Raw genomic sequence first — 18834 nt, 5'->3', positions numbered from 1 at the left:
CGGGCTGCACTGCGCTAGTCCCGCCGGAGAGACCAGGCTAACCTTTGACAGACAACACAGCAACGACTTTGTTACTTTAGTGTCATGTCAGCTAACAATAAATGTGTTTATATTTGAGAATTATTGCTCTTATCAGCTGAGGGCGTAAACTAGAGCACAGGAGAACTAGAGAACTTCTGAACCAAGAAGTTATGCATTTGTGACCTTTTCAAAATTACAAGGAGAGTGTTAGCAGGTTAGCTGAGGGGGGAAAAAATGAGCATTGCACACCTGCACAGCACCCAAAACATAGATTAAACTAAAATAGCTGATTGGACACAGTTTGTGTTGAGGTCCACATACTGCGATTTTTCAAATAATTTGTCTCTGTCTCCTTAGGTGGTGACTCTTTGGACTGCTCAATGGCACAAACCCAAGTATGATGCTTCTTATATTTTCAAGGGCGATAGTAGCCGAACATCACTTAGCATGGATGCGGAGAGCAACGACTGCATCCAAGGTACACCATTTTTTCTTTTATAAAGTATGTAAGCCACCTGCAGTTTTTAATACAACTACTTTATCTTGAAACCGTCCTGTCGTTTAAAATGTACATCCTGAAATCATCATTTCATGATCAAACAACAAAGTAATTATATCTTTATCTGTAAGTGTGCAACCAATTCTGTTCAGCATAAGTTCCTGACTTTAAAGATTGCTCTCATTTTGTTGACCTAAAGATAAACATATGGCACATACATAAATGCATACAATCTACGCGTGACTCCAGATGCAAATACTGTATGAAAAAGTGAAAGATACATTTTTATGGTTCATTTCCAAAAGTTTACACAGCACAAGGTAGATGCGGACCACAGAGTGGTTCCTGAATGAGGGGCGAGAGGGGAAAAAAATACAAGTTATTACAACCAAACCATGCTTTACATGTTGGTTATCTTTCACCGATAGCCAGCTTTCCATAACGGTAATAAATCCAGTCATGTTGACTGCTCTGTGAGTTTGCTTGCATTTACAATCTTAGTAAAACCACTGTAGAGGAAAATTGAAGTTGGATTTAAAAAAAAATGAATGAATAGATAGATAAATAAATAAGTGGTCACCCAGCGCTGTCTTTAAAATGGATGCCTGAAATTTACAGTTTTCCATTAACTGATGCCTAACAGCTTCCCTCTCCCTGCTTGCATCATGGGCTTTCCTGTCTGTAACTACTTTCTGACAGGGTTCATTTCTGCCCGTTTCTCAACTTAAATGTGTCCGTCGCTTTTTTGTCTGTGCCTTTTAACTTTATCTCTCCCCGTTATAAAAATGTAACCGCATCAGCATAAACACTGGCACGCCGGTTATTACTTTTATCATCAATGGAGATGTCCGCACAGTATCAAAAGAATCATTTGTTGTTAATATGACAGGCCAATACCATTTACCCATATTTTGAGAGCAACACAAGCATAGAGTCGGACCCGATAATGCTTTCCATCAATAATTACCTTCTTGATGCTTTGAATATGAATCGAATGATATTCTATCCCCAGACCAAAACGATTTCAGCCTCTCCCTTCGACTACAAAAAACCCCACATCATATTTGATAATACGTACTAAGGGAGACAGGTCCGGGAAGGCATAAATCTTTTTTTTTCTCTTATTTAATTTGTTTTTGTGTGTGTTGCGATAGGGATTATTATTTCTCAGCTGGTGGGATCACATCGCTCATGGTTGTAGACCCCTGAAGAATTCTATTAACCCTGGTTATGTCAGCCTTAATAACATGCCACACTGCTAAACAGGACTGGATTGATTCTGTGCAGACGTGGGGGTGGGGAATCTTGTATAATAAATCCAAGCATAATTTACTTGGAATAAGAACGAGCAAAATAGAACACAGAACAAAGAGGAAGGGATTAAGTCTATCTCTTATCTCGTCGGCACTAACTTAGGAAAATAAATAAGGAAACGATCCAATCGAGGGGAGTACGTTGGAGCGCTCTGTAGAACTGGCGATTGATTGGCTCGTCAATGAAGGCTGCTTTTCTTTTGTTGTGTTGCAGATGTGATTTGAGGAACTGGGACCGTGCCACACTCGCCCCTAATTTGCTGCTGGCGAGGAGACGGCGAGCTGGAGGTGCTAGAAGACCACTCATGTGATGGCCAGAGTCGAATCAATTCAGTCACCTTGAACTTTGAAGATGAAAGAATCACATGGGCGCAGTTGGCCTCTCTTCTCCCTCGCTATCGGTGAGGTGTGTTGTCAAATTATTAAGAGAGATATTACAGAACATACACATGCACAAGAATCTTATCAGGTGCATCTATTTCAAACCGTCACCTCACCACAAAGACTGATCTACACGTCTCCTAATGACACATATGGAGCCATCTATCTCGTCGCCGTTGTTGTTTGAGGCACAAACTTGTGAGCGTCGTCGTGAATGAAGATGCAGTTTAGCAGGGCACAGTCAATGAGGCTTACTGCAAGATGGTAATCTCAGCCTGCCTCTGGCCCTCTGGCGATGCTTTACAGTCGCGTTTCCCCAAAGCCTGCTTGTGTACCGCGCCTAATGGAGACTCTCTCATCGCCCATGCCAAAATTAAATGAACTGTGCCATTTCAAAGCGCCTCCTGCCTACTGTAGCTTCTAGCACGCTCACAAAGCTGTGACTCCCTGGAGCGTCCCGTTGAGCATTTACATCATTTTATATACATACAGTAGCACACACGTGTACACGAGTTTACTAACATGAGCGTGTGTAACTATTAGGTAGAGACACTAAGAGAGAACAAAATGCTGCTTTGTAGATCTAGAGTACAGCTGCATGATTTAATTTTTTTAAATACTGCAAAATGAACAGCGTAATAATGCTGTGGTAGCTAAATGATTTGAATGCATTCATTCCTAAAGTTTAAGGAGATGCAGAGAATATCCTGCCATTGTCTTAGGTTAAGTGTGCGCACTTGTGACATCATATATGTAGTGTAAACAAGTAGTAGCAATGCCAATGTGAGATGAAAAAATATATATATATCATTTGAAAAAATTATATAATATTTATTTATTCTTTTTATATTTCATATTATGTATTAATATTAATAATGATACATTTATAATAATGACAGTAATAAAAAAATATATATATATATTTGTAAGTTGCGTGTGGCCAATCAAAGGTAAAATACCACAAATCTCTTCAGTCATGTAAAGTCAATGAAAGACAAGCTATCAGATTATTAGATTTCAATTTGATTGTCATGAATTCTGGAGGATGCTTTTTGTAGAATATTACTATTTTCTGGTCACTTTGAGAAGTTTGGGTGATGCTTTCTTTGCACATAGAATGTGTAATTATTTTCTGGCTTTAAATCTATTGAAAATAATTGAAATTGATTTGATTGCTTCAAAAGTTAACTGCATATCATATTTTTCCTACATATCTTACACCCCTACAAGAAAGTAGCTTATGCACTCTTTCCTTTTTACTCATTAGGAGAGAATGACCAGACACTAAAGATTTTAGAGTCTATGTTTATCTGTTAGCCAAAAATATATAAACTAGAAGACTTGTTGCTTTAAAACTAATACATGTTGGGGACATACATAGAGAAAAGTATGGAATTGAGAGGTTGGGTTTCTAAGAGAAAGGTACAAAGGTAAACTGATTGAACAAGAACCAGGGTGGTCTTTTGCTAAACAATGTCCTTCTATCAAGCCTCAGTGTGTTGATTGAATCCAACAAGTGAATCCATTGAAAACTCACAGAAATGGGAGCAGTTTATAGGCTCATAAAGATCCCCTTTGAGCTCCTTTTCTATTATGAAGAGCAAAGGATATCTAACAGCATGGGAGAACTCTGGGCGTTAAGGGCGGCCATTAAAGCCAGTGTTAACAGCAATATGGCTTTTTGTGGCACTTGCTTTGTTTGGAATTTGACATAAGGGCCTGAGAGGTCTCTTTTGAATGTGGTACAGATTCAGCTGTTTTCAGTGACATTTTGTGCGTGTAGTGTCTAGAGTGCATGTTATGATACAAATAGTGAGTTTTTCCTCTTACCGTAGGTAGTCCCTCCGACAGAGGATGAGGTTGGCTTTGGTGTACAGCGTGGAGCCCACCTCTCCGAGACGGCAGTCGCAGCAGGCGCACTTGAGGCAGTCTTCGTGCCAGTACTTGTCCAGGGCCTTCAGCAGGTAGCGGTCCTTGATTTTCCGGTTGCAGCCGGCACAGCCCTTTGGCTTGGTGTCCGGCTGGACGGAGAGCATTTGTATACCTGCGGAGAAAGACAACAAGGGGCGACACGAAGGTGAGAACATGGTTCCTGGTTACTTTTGAAGGTAAAAATCATGTGCTCTGCATTTCAGTCAAGAGATGAACACACACTTTTTAGTCAACAATAACAAGAAGCCAATGTAGCTAACATCCTCCTCTCCCCCCTCTTTAGGGGAGGGGCCAAAGCTTGCCCCCAGAGCAGGCATTGTGTAGCCCTTTACAGGGCGTGAAAGGGCTTTGTTGGGTAGAGAGGGAACAATGTGGGCTCATGCTGAAGGCCTGTAATTAGTATTCTCCTTCCATACAGAGGAAAGTAAGCTGTACCCCACTCCCCCCACACCACCACTCCGGCCCCTCTTTTTGTCCTGGCCCAAAAAGTTTCTGTCCTACATTTTTACAAGTACGTCTGATTCTGAACCGTTGTCCTGCCACGGAGACGGTCCCCATTTCTCACCTTGTGCAGGAGAAGCTGTCAGAGCCATAGATTCCACCTAATGTATATGCTGCTCTTGGAGGGGGGTGAGAGCGCGAGCAGTGAGAAATTGCGAACTTTGAGTGAGAGGGTCACCGAGAGATTTCTCAGCTGTGGTAAATTGAGTGTCTCTGTCTGAATTGAGGACCTCCCTCGGGATAGTTATAATGCGCTCTTCGCCGCGATGCGTTGTCCGGGCAATCTCGCTGAAATACATTCATAGAGGAATATGAGATTAAAAAGCCTTGTTTGGAATTCATGAATCTCTCTTGACAAGAAAAGTTTGTGAAACATTTGGTGTAACATTTAGGGTATTTTTGTTAGATTTCCCAAAAATGAAATTTCTGACATCATTTACTCACCCTCATGTCATTACAAATTTGTTTGATAGCTTCATGGCATGGATAAAACATACGCAATGAACGTGAATCAAGGCTTTCAATCCCTAACATCATCTTTTGCGTTCTGCAGAAGAAAGAAAGTCATATGGGTTTGGAATGACACGAGGGTGAGTACATGTTGAAATTTATTTTTGGATGCATGTCAACACATTTGGAGACCATTAAGACTCTGCCCTGCCTAACAGAGAGAGAGTTTGTCGCTCTCTTTTTTTTTTCTTTTTTTTTTTTTTACATGTGGCCTTGACGATAATTACTTTCAAAAATGATTTGCCAAAAGCGTGGCAGTTGGCCCTCATAGAAAATAAACAAGACAGTGCACCAATTAGTAAGACTGAGGACAGGTGTGAAATTGTTTCAATTCAACTGAGCATTACAATGCAGGGAAAGGAACAGCAGGTAGCCGATCCCTCTAGGGTCATAATTATAGCCTAGAGCAAATATCTGATGCAGTACCATAGGCTTAGACTGTGAACAACTTCTTTCTGCTGTAGGACCATGCTCGTTAAGATGTAGGAACGTTCAATGAAAATGAGGCAAGGGATAATGATGATTCCTTCGACCTCGCTGGTGTTTTTATGTCGATTTATTTTTGAGTTTATTCAAAGGAGAGGGCTTGATGAGGGGAAAACAGCAAGGAGGCACATCAGACAGGTAGCACGGCCACGCTGTTTGTCCCATTGTGTTTAAGCTGTTGAGCTTTTAATTGGCTGGATTGGATTGTAAGAGGAGCACACGGCTGATTTCCTCTGCTATGCATCCTTGTTCTGTCCCACTCATCCGCACCGTCCCTGGTTAACACAACAAAGTAACCGCCTCTCATTACCAAGCCAAAGAAGTTAGTTTCGACTCCCCTCTGTCCACAATCATGGTTGGTCCCAAATGAATCGATTGTGGGACAAACTAACTAACCCTTCTATTCAAAAGCCTGGATGTCCAATTTCATTTTATCTAATGGGAGTGTGGGATGTTCGGGGCCTCATTGATTTTCCTATATCAAACGGTGAACAAAAGATTAATCTAACACACTGGAATTGGGCCTAGGTAGCCATTTAAAAAAATACAGTAACCAAATGAATTTTCTACCAATGCAGAACAGTGAACAGAACTACTTTGATAGTGCACTAATGTTCTATGAATCTCCAACGTAACCGATTCCTGAACGCATGACTCTTATGGACCGGTTCTTTTTAGTGAATTGGAATCATACATCGTGACCAGTGTAGTTCGATTCCTTGCCGAATGTCTGTTATGAGTCGGTTCTTTTTAGTGACTCAAAAATGTAGTCTACAGGGCCACCAGCATAGCCCAAACCCGGAACGAATGACTCGTATGAGTCGGTTCTTTTTAGTGAATCAAAAACATGCAGCGCAACCAGTGTAATCCGAGTCCTAAATGACTCTTATGAGCCGGTTCTTTTAGCGATTCTAACACAATTTTGAATCAGTACGAGCTGTTACTGAAATTATCCTGACGCTTGATTGAACCGCAATTATTACTTTCGTCATGTTCGACTCGAAATTAACCAAACTGTTACTGTGATATGTGTTAAGGCTCGTGAGACTTAAAACAGTGTTTTTACTGATTGAATGTCATGTACATAAAGATACGCATTATGAGTTATTGTACAGTAGGCTATGGCTATTTCATAAAAACAAAAACAAAAATCAATAGCCTACTTAATGAAATGTCACCACATGCCGCCTCTGAGAAGTCTATGAAAAGTATAGCCTGTGTAAACCCATCTTTGAAAGAACTGGAATAAATTAATTTTATTTGTTATATCGGTCTGCTGAAATCTGAAACTCGTGGTTTGGCAAGATTGCTAAGGGCAGTAAATGCAAAACGAATCACAGTTCCTAACGAAATATTTCTTCCTCAAGAGTATAGGCTACACAAATAATCATTAATGGAACCGTTAAGGATTCGGAACCGTTACGCGCAATGGACTTCGCAACTAAAATCGGTAAATGCTCATCCCTTGTAGGTGTGGGACATAAGTGTCTTTTTTTGTCTTTGCTCGCTCACTCAGATCTTTCATTATGTCCCGTTCGCATAGTGATACGATGCTCTTTGTGCGCTTCACTGTTCGCAGATACTGAAGGGGAAATTTCAGGCTAGACTTGGCAAACACCGAGAGCAAAGTACCAATTTGATTTCACATCACAGCTGCGCGAGCCGGAGATGCTGACATTTCACCCTCTTATCAGTTTAATTACTGTTGCCATGGCAGCGTAGTGCACGGAAAAGGCCAATAAGATTTGCAGCTTGCAAAATGACGAAATGAAACCGTTAACGTGTTAGACACAATGATACGAAACGGCACACCATATCAACGTTATACAATTGTTTAAGCAAGCCACGAAAATTCACACAAGGGGAAAATGACGAAAATGCCTGGCTTCGGTAAAATGCAGCTGTATGGGGTTAGACAAAACTGCTGCAATACGCATAGAAACATCCCAACTACTCAGCCACACATTTAAACACATCACACTCACGTTGATATAATGCAAAACAGAGCTCTTACCGAAACTTTTCTCCCTTTTCTGCATTGGTTGACCCGCTTCGGCTCCCAGAAACACCATGCAACAAGACGAGGCGCGAGCCAAAGATGCGCGTGAAGTGAGCAGCTGTATGCGCGCGAGGGTGCTTCGCTTTTGTTACAAGTAACAATCCACCTCGCTTCGCCAGAAAAGAGTGAAAACGTCGAAAACACCAATCAACAAAACACGGGAGGGGAGAAAAAAAGAAAGAGCGAGCCGCTATCGCTCAGCGCCACACGCTGTTAAGACTCCGTTTGTCACAACAGTGCTCGACTATGAAATTAGATCGACCAGCAGCCGTGGCGAGGCAAGTGGCGGCGAACAAATGACAGCGGATGACAAAGGCATATGCTTTACCCCTTCGCGCGCGCCGTAATCTTATAATCCTATCGTGCCTCTCGCTATTCGCCTATTTCAGTGCGCGTACAGTAAAAGGCACGAAGTTGGATGTAAACAAGGGACAACAAACAGGAACTCGCATTGCCTATGCTAAAACGAAATCATATTTTGTCCAGCATTTACGAACTACATTTGTTCAGAAGCATGCCATATTTTTTAGAATGTAAACACGATTTCAACCTTGACTACATTACCAACACCTTTTGCAAATTCTCTCAAGCTTTAAAAAGAGCTCTGAATCCCCGACTTAATCGTTATTTTTAATTTACAAACTTTAATGCAAATAAAGTGCGTACATTAAAATGCTCATAATGCTCATGCACATCCTATTCGTATATGCTATATATCCAGTGCTGTCTTATTGAGTTAATACTGTCTATCTATTGTTTGTCATTTATATTTGATAAATTGCAGATAGCTTTGATGTATGTTAAGCGTTGCAATGTAGTAAAATAAACATCATTTATTTTTGTCCATTGCTCTACAATGTGCAAAAATGACAACACACCTAACTTTGACTTTGCTGGATCAGTTTATCTGAAATAATTTGAATCACATGCGCAAATGATCCGATGCATCTACGTGAGGCACACACTGCATTTCGTATTAAACACCAAAGACCACTTAAAGCAACCTCGGCTGATTAGGCAATTAGTTTCGCAGTGTATGTAGGAGCAAAAGAATGAGAACAAGTCCGTTCGGAAAAGACAATTAATGCACAACACACTCACCTTCTTGACCAAGTTATGCAGAAGGTTAACTTAGGATAGAGCACCGACTCCAACTCAATATTCCTCGGAGCAAAAGTTCACGAATCTGACATTGCACCGCGGATAAGAGTGATCTTCAGGTTGTAAATAATGAGGTCCACATGGATCATCTACGAGTAGTTGTTCGCACCAAAAGCTACAGGTGTTCTCGCGCGAGCAGTCATATATTGAGTATTCTGAGAAAGCTCACAACAACTTGCCCATCAGTGAGTGAGGAACGAGCAATAGTGAAGCCTAGCTTTATTATCTTCAAACCCAATCCCTCACCAGTGAGACATTACACGAGGAGGAAAAGGTCATTCGGTTATTACAGACAGCCGGAGTAACGGAGCGCGCGCTCGCTAACACAAACTTAATGCTCACCTCTCTGAGACGCGCGCGCAAACATGCTATGAGCTCTGTTCTACACGTTTAGACTCGCTCTCTCTCTCTCTCTCTCTCTCTTTGTTTTAGAAGCTCGGCAACAAATTCGCAGTGCTAGTGTTTTATAGCAGAACCGGTCTAATTCATAAAACACATAAATTAATGTATGCATAGACGTGTCTGTCATTTTAACGACAGCTTTTTGTGCACGCGCAACTGTTTAACCAGTAGCCTCATTGTCTGCCTCTAAATGCAGGCAAATACACTATAATAAATACACTTTTTTTGTAAGAACCTTAAGTTTCACAAATGACTTTTTATTCTGATTCTTTAGTAAACCATCTGATGCTTTAAAGGAACCAGAAGTCAGTATGCTGCTGACATGAAGAACCTATCATTTAATTTCAAAAACTTTTCAATAAAAAAATAAATCATATAAATAAATCAAGAATCCTTTAAAACAAAAATGGTTCTTGATAATGACAAACATGTACTTTGCTGATCACAAGGAGCTGCAGTAAACCACTGAGGAACATTTAATTTGAAAAGTGTAAGAAAAATGTAGACTATATTACAATATATGACATTGGACTTGCACCCCGCTGAGCACGCCAGGTGCAGATCACTTTTCAAATCCAGGGATATTTTGGTCTTATATGAAATCAACACGCCTAATTCATTCACTATTTAAGCGATTAATTTCATAATTGTTTATAGGCTATGTTGGTTCAGACCATATTAATCAGAGCTGTCTTGATGGATTTTGAAAAACAATTGATGTAACCTAAAGCAGTGCCCTTTTTTCTCCCATTTATCTTTAAAGTTCCATCAGTAAGGACACTTTTACTTGCACCAAACCAGAAATGTGTTATTCTGGTTCATGTTGGATATCATTTAGCATAAAAAGTCACATCAAAAACAAACAATACTGTTGGTGTAACACAGACTCACCAAGTAGTGCCTTATAAAACTTGTACTCATTACGCACATTATTTAGTTTTCTGTCATTAAGCCAAAATCTTTCCAGGTAACCCCTTAGAAATCACTGATCTAAGGTACTTCAAAGGCAAATTATTTTAGGCTTCAACATGCTGATCATTCACAGAAAAATTTAAATTAACAAAGAGAAGAGCTGTGAGGGGGGGGAAAATCATATCAGCTTTCCGACAGTTTTTAATCACTAATCACACATTTAAAAATACCCTTTTTAGTTAAAAAAAAAAATGAAAAAATCTGAATAAGCCTACGGTATCTTGCACTTTGTGTGTGATCTCTTGTCTGAAAGTGTTAAGTGTTTGTCTGCCTCCACTTATAGGCCCAAATCAAGCTGTATTACCCCAGGGCCAAACAATGAACATTTTCCCTTATTGAACTTTCATGCTATGTGATCACTGTGCACCTGCAAGATCAAAGTCCATGAATATCTGGACACAATTTTTAGCTTTGTATGTAGGTGAGAAAGAGAGCACGCAATACATTTAGCTGTTTTTCACAGTTGCATTTTCAGCCTGTGTTTCTAAAGCCATTCCTCGCCCATTGGTTACACCTGTTCACTCTAATTAGCACTGCTTGATGCCCATGTTACCGAGGTTGGATGAATCACAGGCCTTCAGTGCCACCTACCCTCCCTCCCCACACACATACACACGCAGAGAGAGAGAGAAAAGGAAACATAATCACACTCTCACTGTAGAGTTTATTTTCTGTCATGGCCAAAAAGAAGTAATTTATCGTCAGCCCAGTTTGGAAGTGACTAAACTGAGAATGTGGAGACAGAGAACTGATGGTAACAGAGTTGAGTAGTGGTAAGATTGTGGGCCCATGCCAATCACTCTCTGCCTAAAATACAGCAGTAATGAGATGGGTCATAAAATGCTCCTCGCTTCCATTATGAGTGATGAGATGCATTAAAGCTGACAGGGTATTACCTGCCAGTAATTAGGTTTTGTCATGGATTGAATTATTTCAAAGCGGGCTATCTTGGTAATCATGCAATTTGCGGGGGAGACGGTTTAAGCTGAGTAAAAGGGAGCGAGCGAGTGTGTGTGTGAGAGAGAGAGTGAGAGAGAGAGTGTGTGAGTAGGGGACGCTGTAACCCCTTCTTCTTACTCAACCCTCCCGCCACCACTTCATCTCACGCATTATCACGTCAATTATTCACCGAAGATATCTGAATTATTGGGGGTGATGAGCTAGAGAGTGCCATCATCAGACTGTGCCGCGCGAGGTGAACACAGCCGTCCGTCACGTTACGTGACGCTCGCGCGGAACAGTCCAGCCCGCGTGGAGGGAAGCGCGCGCAGTCTTGACGAACGGACGTCGTTAAAATGAAGAGCAGCTTATTATTTCACCTCACTCACTCGCTCTCTCACTCACTCTCCCCTCTTTCTCTCTCTTTCACACACAGACTTGCAATATAACGTCAGCAAAGAGAGGGATATCCGACAGACGACCACCCCACTTCATCCGAGCACGAGGAATGCAGGTTCGTTTTTGTGGTAGAAATGAAAGCGGGAGTTTAATTACAGGGCTTCACAAGGGAGGAAAATCTTTCTCGGGGAGGATTGGAGTAAAAAAATATATTTCCTGGTACTCTTACCCTGGTTTAAGCCTCCTTTGAGCATCTCCAGCGACCATTCATTTCACGGAAGCTTCAACTTAATCCCAGTTTTAAACCGCTGCTAGTAACGTACAGAGAATCTAATGCTCTCGCGCACCCACCACAGCCACTCACAATGTAATAGACGCAACCTACTCTAACTCTTCGCTTCCTTATTGAGGAGAGAAAACAAAGTAGTTGGATATTATCCCGAGATCCTTTATCCTTACAACCTTAATTAGAACAAAAGATCATCACCAATTAGTTCCGGTTTAGGGTCAAATTAAAACACTGCACGAATAAAGAGCTTCCAAGCTGCTTAATGAGGCTGCAGATCAGACTATGTTTGAAGAGGAAAAAATCTGATTGAAAGATACTGTACCGAGGAAAAGTTGCCGATTAAGACGAGATGGTAGTTCAAATATAGCCGGTTCCCTTGTCAAGTTCCAGGCGAGCGGGTTAAAAACGTGCAGCCCGCCTCAGTGCAACTCCTCCTCGCTCCCGCTCTAAAAAGACTCCCCTCCTTCTCCCCACGACGGCTGTTTCTTCGCTCGTGGTCTCGTTCCCTCCCTGGCAGCAAAGCAAAACAGACCTGAGCCGGCCCGCACGTCTCCTCGCCTATTTAAGCACCTTCACCAGGTCCCTAGTTAGCAGCACACTCCAGCTCATCCAAGAAGCTGACAAGCACCGTTAGGGAAGGCAGCGCATGTTGCTCTAATGGACCTCATTAAGTTCTACTTACAGATGTTCTCTTAACATAATTGATCTGCAGCGAGTTGAGAGGACGGCAACCTATTCCCTAGCCCCCAATTATGGCCCGGTAATTAGATCCCCAACCTCCAGTTCTCCACATTCACCCTTCTAACATTCCGAAATATCAAAGTATCTCTTTCTCTCAAAGCAAACCTTCCTGCCTCCCCCACCACCTAACCTTCGTGTCTCCACCTCCTTTGCTCCCTCCCCTCCCTAAGACTCCATTCCTCTGACAGTATTGACAGTCAGATCTGCTAACCTTTGTAGTGAAGCCAGACTTAGTAGTGCACTCACTCCAATTGACAGAGCTCAGTCTAGCTTTTTTCCCCTCTCGTTTTTTGCTCTCTCTCTCTCTCTCTCTCTCTCTCTCTCTCTCTCTCTGGTTCTCCTTTTCTCTCCCTGCTGAAATACCCAGGGAAAGAGTGAAGGATGAAGCCTGAGACACATATGGAGGGGGGAGACGGATGGATAAAAAACAAGTTTGCACTTTTTGATAAAAGGTTGTAATGATAATATCTGTCAGGGGAGGATCTCTTTTTTTTTGCACAATGCCTTTTTATCTTTAATAATTCCACTGATGGTGAATGCGTGTGTAGAAGGGAGAGGCAGGTGGTGTGAACGGTGAGCAGAGATGGTGCAGCGTTTATAATGCCAATCAGAGCCACTCCCTCCACCCGCTTAATTATCCGCCGTACTAAAGCACAGAGCACTTTAGGGAAATGAGAATGTCATGCTTACGCACTTAAAAGAGGAGACTGTTTCGTCACACATAGAGAGGAGAAAGCAGGGCTGGGTGCGCCTGGTGCCAATCATCTGCGTACATTTTTCTACATCATGTACAGTTCATGATGTGAACTTGACATGACCGTGTAGGCAGCGGAGCTTTGCGAGAGCGCAAATATGGCAGTAATATGTGATTTTTGTTTTCTTTTGATGCCTTACAGGTGTTTGATTAATGTTCAAAGAGGTCCAGTCTGTAAATTTACTTCCATGACTTGAACTGTTTCAAAAGCCGATATAATGCATAAGCAATGCACATTTTATTGCTGGAATGATTATGCACATTCTTTGATTATAGGAAGTATTCATTCAAAGTTTAGTCACTTTAGTGAAACTTTGAGGGGAAAAGTAGATCCATTGTACATTGTCAATAGGCTAGCGATGCATGAAGCACCACTTACTCAGAGTTCACTTCCAAACCAAGCATCTTAATATTGGTAAATGCAGAGAATTCACTTGTTAAAAGATCAGCCAACCCGAATCCAAATAAAAAAAATCCAGTCAGTATCATTGATTAGACTAACACAGCACATGACCTTTTGTGCATCATTTTGGCTTATTTACTCCCAAATGTAGTGTCCAGTTTTTCCTGTAGACTTCTATATGTCTCTTCTCTACAATTATCCTGTTTTCTGTTACTGGTTGATATATTGATTTTTCCCCACTTCAAACTGAAACAAGATTCAACAAAAAATTCAGTTTCTGTGACAGTACAAAGCACATGCATGTTTAATAAAGCAAACACTGTTCAGTTATAATTGGTTGTTTTTTGCTAAACAACTGGCCTCTACATTCTAAAACCGCGTTGTTTCAGACTGTATACCGGTAGCAGGGTTTCATAACCCAGACTTAAAAGTGGTGGTAACCAAATTTCAAATTCACAAGAGTAAAACAGCTTTACCCAGGGTTTAAAAATTGGTTATATAAAGAGAGATGATCTTGATCGGATTCAACCAATCAGGGGTTTTAAGTATGCATTGCCTGCAGTTGTAATATAGCATGTGTTAATGTCCAGGCTCCTTGCCATTTGTTGTTTTATATCCTTCTTTTAGTGACTTAGCTGTTGCCCCATTGAGATTGTAAAGCATGCACCTTTATATTCATCCAGCACATCTCATCATCTTTTCCAAACTAAGTTGCACACACTATACTTTCACAATCTAGTAAGCACCCCCTGACTCTGGTACAGATTCACCCTCAGTCTAATTCCACATACTTTCCTAGAGTTCTCTGCTCCCAGTGGACACAAAGGGACACATGTGACTTTTCACTAATGACCACAAGAGCCTCTCCTTAAAGAGATACCCAATAATTGCTTCAGATAGGTGACCCTCAAACTAGGGTCAACGGATGCCTAGTTTTTAATGACAACTTTCGTGCTCCCAACCTCACTTTCTCTGCCCTGTAGACCAATTTTAGTTTTTGGCCAAGAGACAACTAAAGCGAAAAATAGAGACTCCTTAGCATAGTCTGAAGAATCACCTTTAGTAATGGGCCTAAGAGGACCCCTTTGAAGTTAAAGAATACCCAAACCACGAGATACTGTCGCAATGGGAATCAATGGAGATTACTTAATTCAACCAGCAATTAATTTGTTAAGGCCAGTCTGAGAGCTAGAATATCCAAGTGCAACGTGACTCCATTGCAGAAGGAGGGCGTTCCTGGACTGCCTGAAGGCTGGTTGGAAGTAGGTAGGTCTGCAGTGAGATCAGATCATTTTAAGGTGCAACTACCTTTCACATTCAGGATGCTTTTATGGATTTTGAGGTGTTATTGCTCATATCTGCCTTACTGATTTTTGATGTTTGTACTTTTAAGTAAATTGCTGTTTTTTGTTTGTTTGTTTTTTCATACATTTTCAGACAAAATAGACCCTTAAATTAATTGAGTGTCTCCGCAATCCATATATAATTGCTTTGAGATACATAAAACATTTGCAGCTAGTATAATAAAGTGCTTTGTTTTTATATATAAAGTTGTAAAGCAATTGGATTTATTTGCATCAAACAAAAATGATTTGCACTGTTTCAGTTAAAGGTGCATTGTGTAATATTTAGGAGGATCTGTTGACAGAAATACAATATCATATACATAACTATGTATAGAGATCCTATTTTCAGTGGTGTATAAAGACCTTACTTAATGAACCGTTATATGTTTTTATTACCTTAGAATGAGCCATTTCTATCTACATACACCACGGGTCCCCTTACATTAAAATGCGCCGACATGTTTCTACAGTAGCCCTAAACGGACAAACGCGTTTCATTACCATGTTGTTCTTCGTGCAAGGAAGCTAGCCACCATTCGAGACGACCACCATTCCACCTGAAAAAAGTCATATAACTATTCCAATGACTCCGAAGCTGTTCGGTTAAGGTAAAAAAGATACTTAGTTCACCTTTAAGCAAAGTTATGCTACAAGTTGCTGTAAGTTATTTGTTAGGGTTTGTTCAGTTTTAAATTGAACTTTGTATGTGTAGGTTTTAACCCTTGTATGGTATTCATTTTGTATTTTCATTTTTATCAAGAGAAAAATGACACGATTAATTATTTTTTCAAACTCGGACTCATTGGCCTTGGCTCATTTTCTGTGAAAAATATATATCTGAACACATTTTCAATGACCACACACTGCGTCCGTGCGTGCGTATGTGCGTGTGAGAGAGAGATTGTGTGTAGGCTAAGTGTGAGTGCAAGAGTGAGTTTTATGTTTCTACCCCTGCCGTTCCCGCACAGGGTTGCAATTCTTAAATGTGATCTAACAAAGGTAAAGAGAAAATATTAAGCATATATGCAGTTTATATTGCTTGTAATTTGGATGAAGTAAACATCTGTTGAGTATTTTTACATACAATTTTTGATTGTGTTGAATTAAAAACCCAAACATGCAGCGGGTTCTCCAGACCCACGAACACTGGCTGAATAACAAAAACATGAACACCACACAAGGGTTAAAAAGGACAGTTGCCTGCTCTTGCACAGAATGGGCTTTAGTTATTTCATAAGAATCCAAGTAACACAGAGCCCACAATTTGACACTTCTGGAGTTTTGGAGGTCACTTTTATGCTTTCCAATTAAATCTTCCGTCACAATGGAGCCTTTACAGTCAATAAACCAGTCAGTGCCTTTTGAGTGTTAGGTCGACACACACATTTTTAAAAGCCATTGAATAATATTTCTACAAGCCTTTAATGGTAACCTTGAGCAATACTGGTACCTGCTACATAATATCTATTGATTCTATCCAGCATGATTTCCTTGAGTAGCTTGGTTGAAATGACTTGTGTGTTTGGAACTACGCATTTCAAACAGACTGCTGTATACCTCTGTGGCAATCAATCAGCCTTAATCCAAAACCAATTTACTTCGCCTGAAGAGGAAAATATCTTTTAATCTCTTGCCGACAATCCCTGATTGCAGTGCTGAGCATCAGTTGACAGTAAAATGGAGGCTCGCTTGTGATGGAACCTTTAGTTTATGTACTACACAAAACAGTCTTTAACAAGACTTGTTATATTCACACTATAGCAAAGAGAGGCCATGAGTTGCAGTATAAATGTATTTTCATTCTACTCAGAAAAAGTGCAGTTATTGGTGTATATGTGTTAGGGTCAGTTTTTAATGCAGTCCAAGGTTTATCTTTGAAAACTCATAAATAAATATATATATCAATATTTCATTTCAAGCACAACCACTAGTGCAAAATGAACAAAACTACATTTTTTTTCCATCTCCTACTCAGTCAAATCCATTAAAAATTTGTGGACAACAACTTACTATTAATCCACTTTGCCGGGCGTCCTTTTTTGTCACAGACCTACATTTAAAATTGCAATCTCTTAAAATATATATCAACTAGCACCAAGCCATCTGTCATATATAAAGTTCATGTATCCGATGTCTATTGAGAGGGAAGAACGATATATGTTTTTTTTTTTTTATCATACTACAACTAAAAGCTTACTTTAACTATTGAGTGCGCTTAACCTCACCTTCTGTTTCCTTGTGATTGTGACACAGCAGTTACTGCCATGACTGTTTTTGTTTACTGACAGTAAACTGTCAAAATCTTCATGTATGTATGCCAATGGGTGGCTTGTCAAATAAAATTAAGTGTTGTATCAAAGCCCACAATAGCGCAAAAACAGAGGCTACGGTGCACTTTGTCCCTTTTTTGACAAAGTGTCTTAATCACATCTGCTTTGTCTTGATTGTAAGTAAAATTAGTAAAAAAAAATGCGAGCAACTTTGTCTTGCTGAAGAATGACTCCAGAGGCCCAGGAACAAAACCAGACACCTCGTTGTGAAGTTTTGGTGTTGCTGATGCTGTTTTGGAGGCTGGGGGGTTGATCTCAGAGTCTGTCAGCCAGTTAGATGAGGCTCTGATTTTCATCTGCATGTATATCTGGGAGCACTAATTGGCAAGATGAAGCAATGATTGATGTCACTGATGTTCTCCTGCGCTCTTTCTGCAATTTTCCCACCCACACGTGTCAGTCAGTGTAATGACATGGTGTTGCTACCGTAAAAGTTGCCCTTTTACATTGATCTGAGATCAGCGCTGTGCCATTTCTTAAAATAATTAATCCTGCGATTGGAGGAGGGGGAGATAAACCTTGATCAGCACACAAGAGGCAATGACACGACGGTACCATCCTCCATCTGCTTTGACGTTGTACAGTCTCTCCCTTTATTTGAAACATTGAAGGACATCACCTCTCTGTTCAGTGACATTAGCCTCTAGCTCATTCTCTTCACCACTGCTAATTGACTCAAAAACACACAAGGTGAGGTCCGCGGGATGAACTAAAGCGTGCAGAGACGGGCCTTACAATAGCCTCATTACAAAAATTAGATGGAATATAGTGCGGAAGCTTTGGTGAGCTTTTCAAAAACATACTTATCATGAAATTAATTTTCTGCACATCAATAGGTGGCATTCTAAGCACCTACTCTGCTGTTGTTTGAATGAGAAGCATTAACCTTCACCTCAGCAAGAACTACGAATCCAAAGTTCCAAAACTCATAGGCTTAAAACATGAGAGAGATAGTCAAAGCATTACACTTATTTCCATGCTATTTAGTGTTGTCAAGGTAAGGCCATGTGAGCAAGATTGAATGGAAAATCAGCTGAAGTGGCTTTTATATGTCATTATTTGACTAATATTTTAGACCACTATGGCGAATCTCTCTCATATAGCCTTGACTAAGTTTGAAACCTATTTTCTAATATGTAAGTTGGAGGAGTATAAAAAAGGATTTAAAGACGATTGTCTCCGCTTTGCTATGATCGATCCCTGGAGAACAACGTTCCATCATGCAGAGGGGGGCTTGAGCTGGAGACGACAGCTAATTAAGATGGCTAATCGCCACATTTCACAGTGGCTAGAGCAACTGTCACTCTTTACGATCCACTCGATGGCTGTTACACAAGCGCGTGACATCATTAAACTGCGCCAAATATCCACCGAAGGTCCAGAGTCAAGTCATGTG

At 40.6% G+C, this 18834-nt stretch overlaps 1 protein-coding gene across 5 annotated transcripts in view; it reads right to left on the bottom strand.

Moving 5' to 3' along the window:
* The window catches only part of lmo3 (LIM domain only 3), a 42605-nt gene extending 30016 nt beyond the window's left edge, over nt 1–12589 (bottom strand). The window contains exons 1-3 of one of the 5 annotated variants that reach the window (XM_082168552.1): nt 7658–8067; nt 4712–4935; nt 4045–4258 (exon numbers count right to left, since the gene is read on the bottom strand). In XM_082168552.1, the coding sequence (XP_082024678.1) occupies nt 4045–4258; nt 4712–4739 (242 nt within the window). In that variant the 5' untranslated portion in view covers nt 4740–4935; nt 7658–8067. Of the gene's footprint in view, nt 1–4044; nt 4259–4711; nt 4936–7657; nt 8068–8803; nt 9236–11804; nt 11940–12186 lie in introns of those variants that run through there. The other 4 variants (XM_082168555.1, XM_082168553.1, XM_082168554.1 and 1 more) reach the window with 4 other exon arrangements.
* Nucleotides 12590–18834: the final 6245 nt, after the last annotated feature.

Source organism: Leuciscus leuciscus (assembly GCF_965113295.1).
Source record: "Leuciscus leuciscus genome assembly, chromosome: 4".
Taxonomy (NCBI): domain Eukaryota; kingdom Metazoa; phylum Chordata; class Actinopteri; order Cypriniformes; family Leuciscidae; genus Leuciscus; species Leuciscus leuciscus.
Note: the sequence above shows the minus strand (reverse complement) of the source record. Positions and strands in the feature narration are given on the sequence as shown.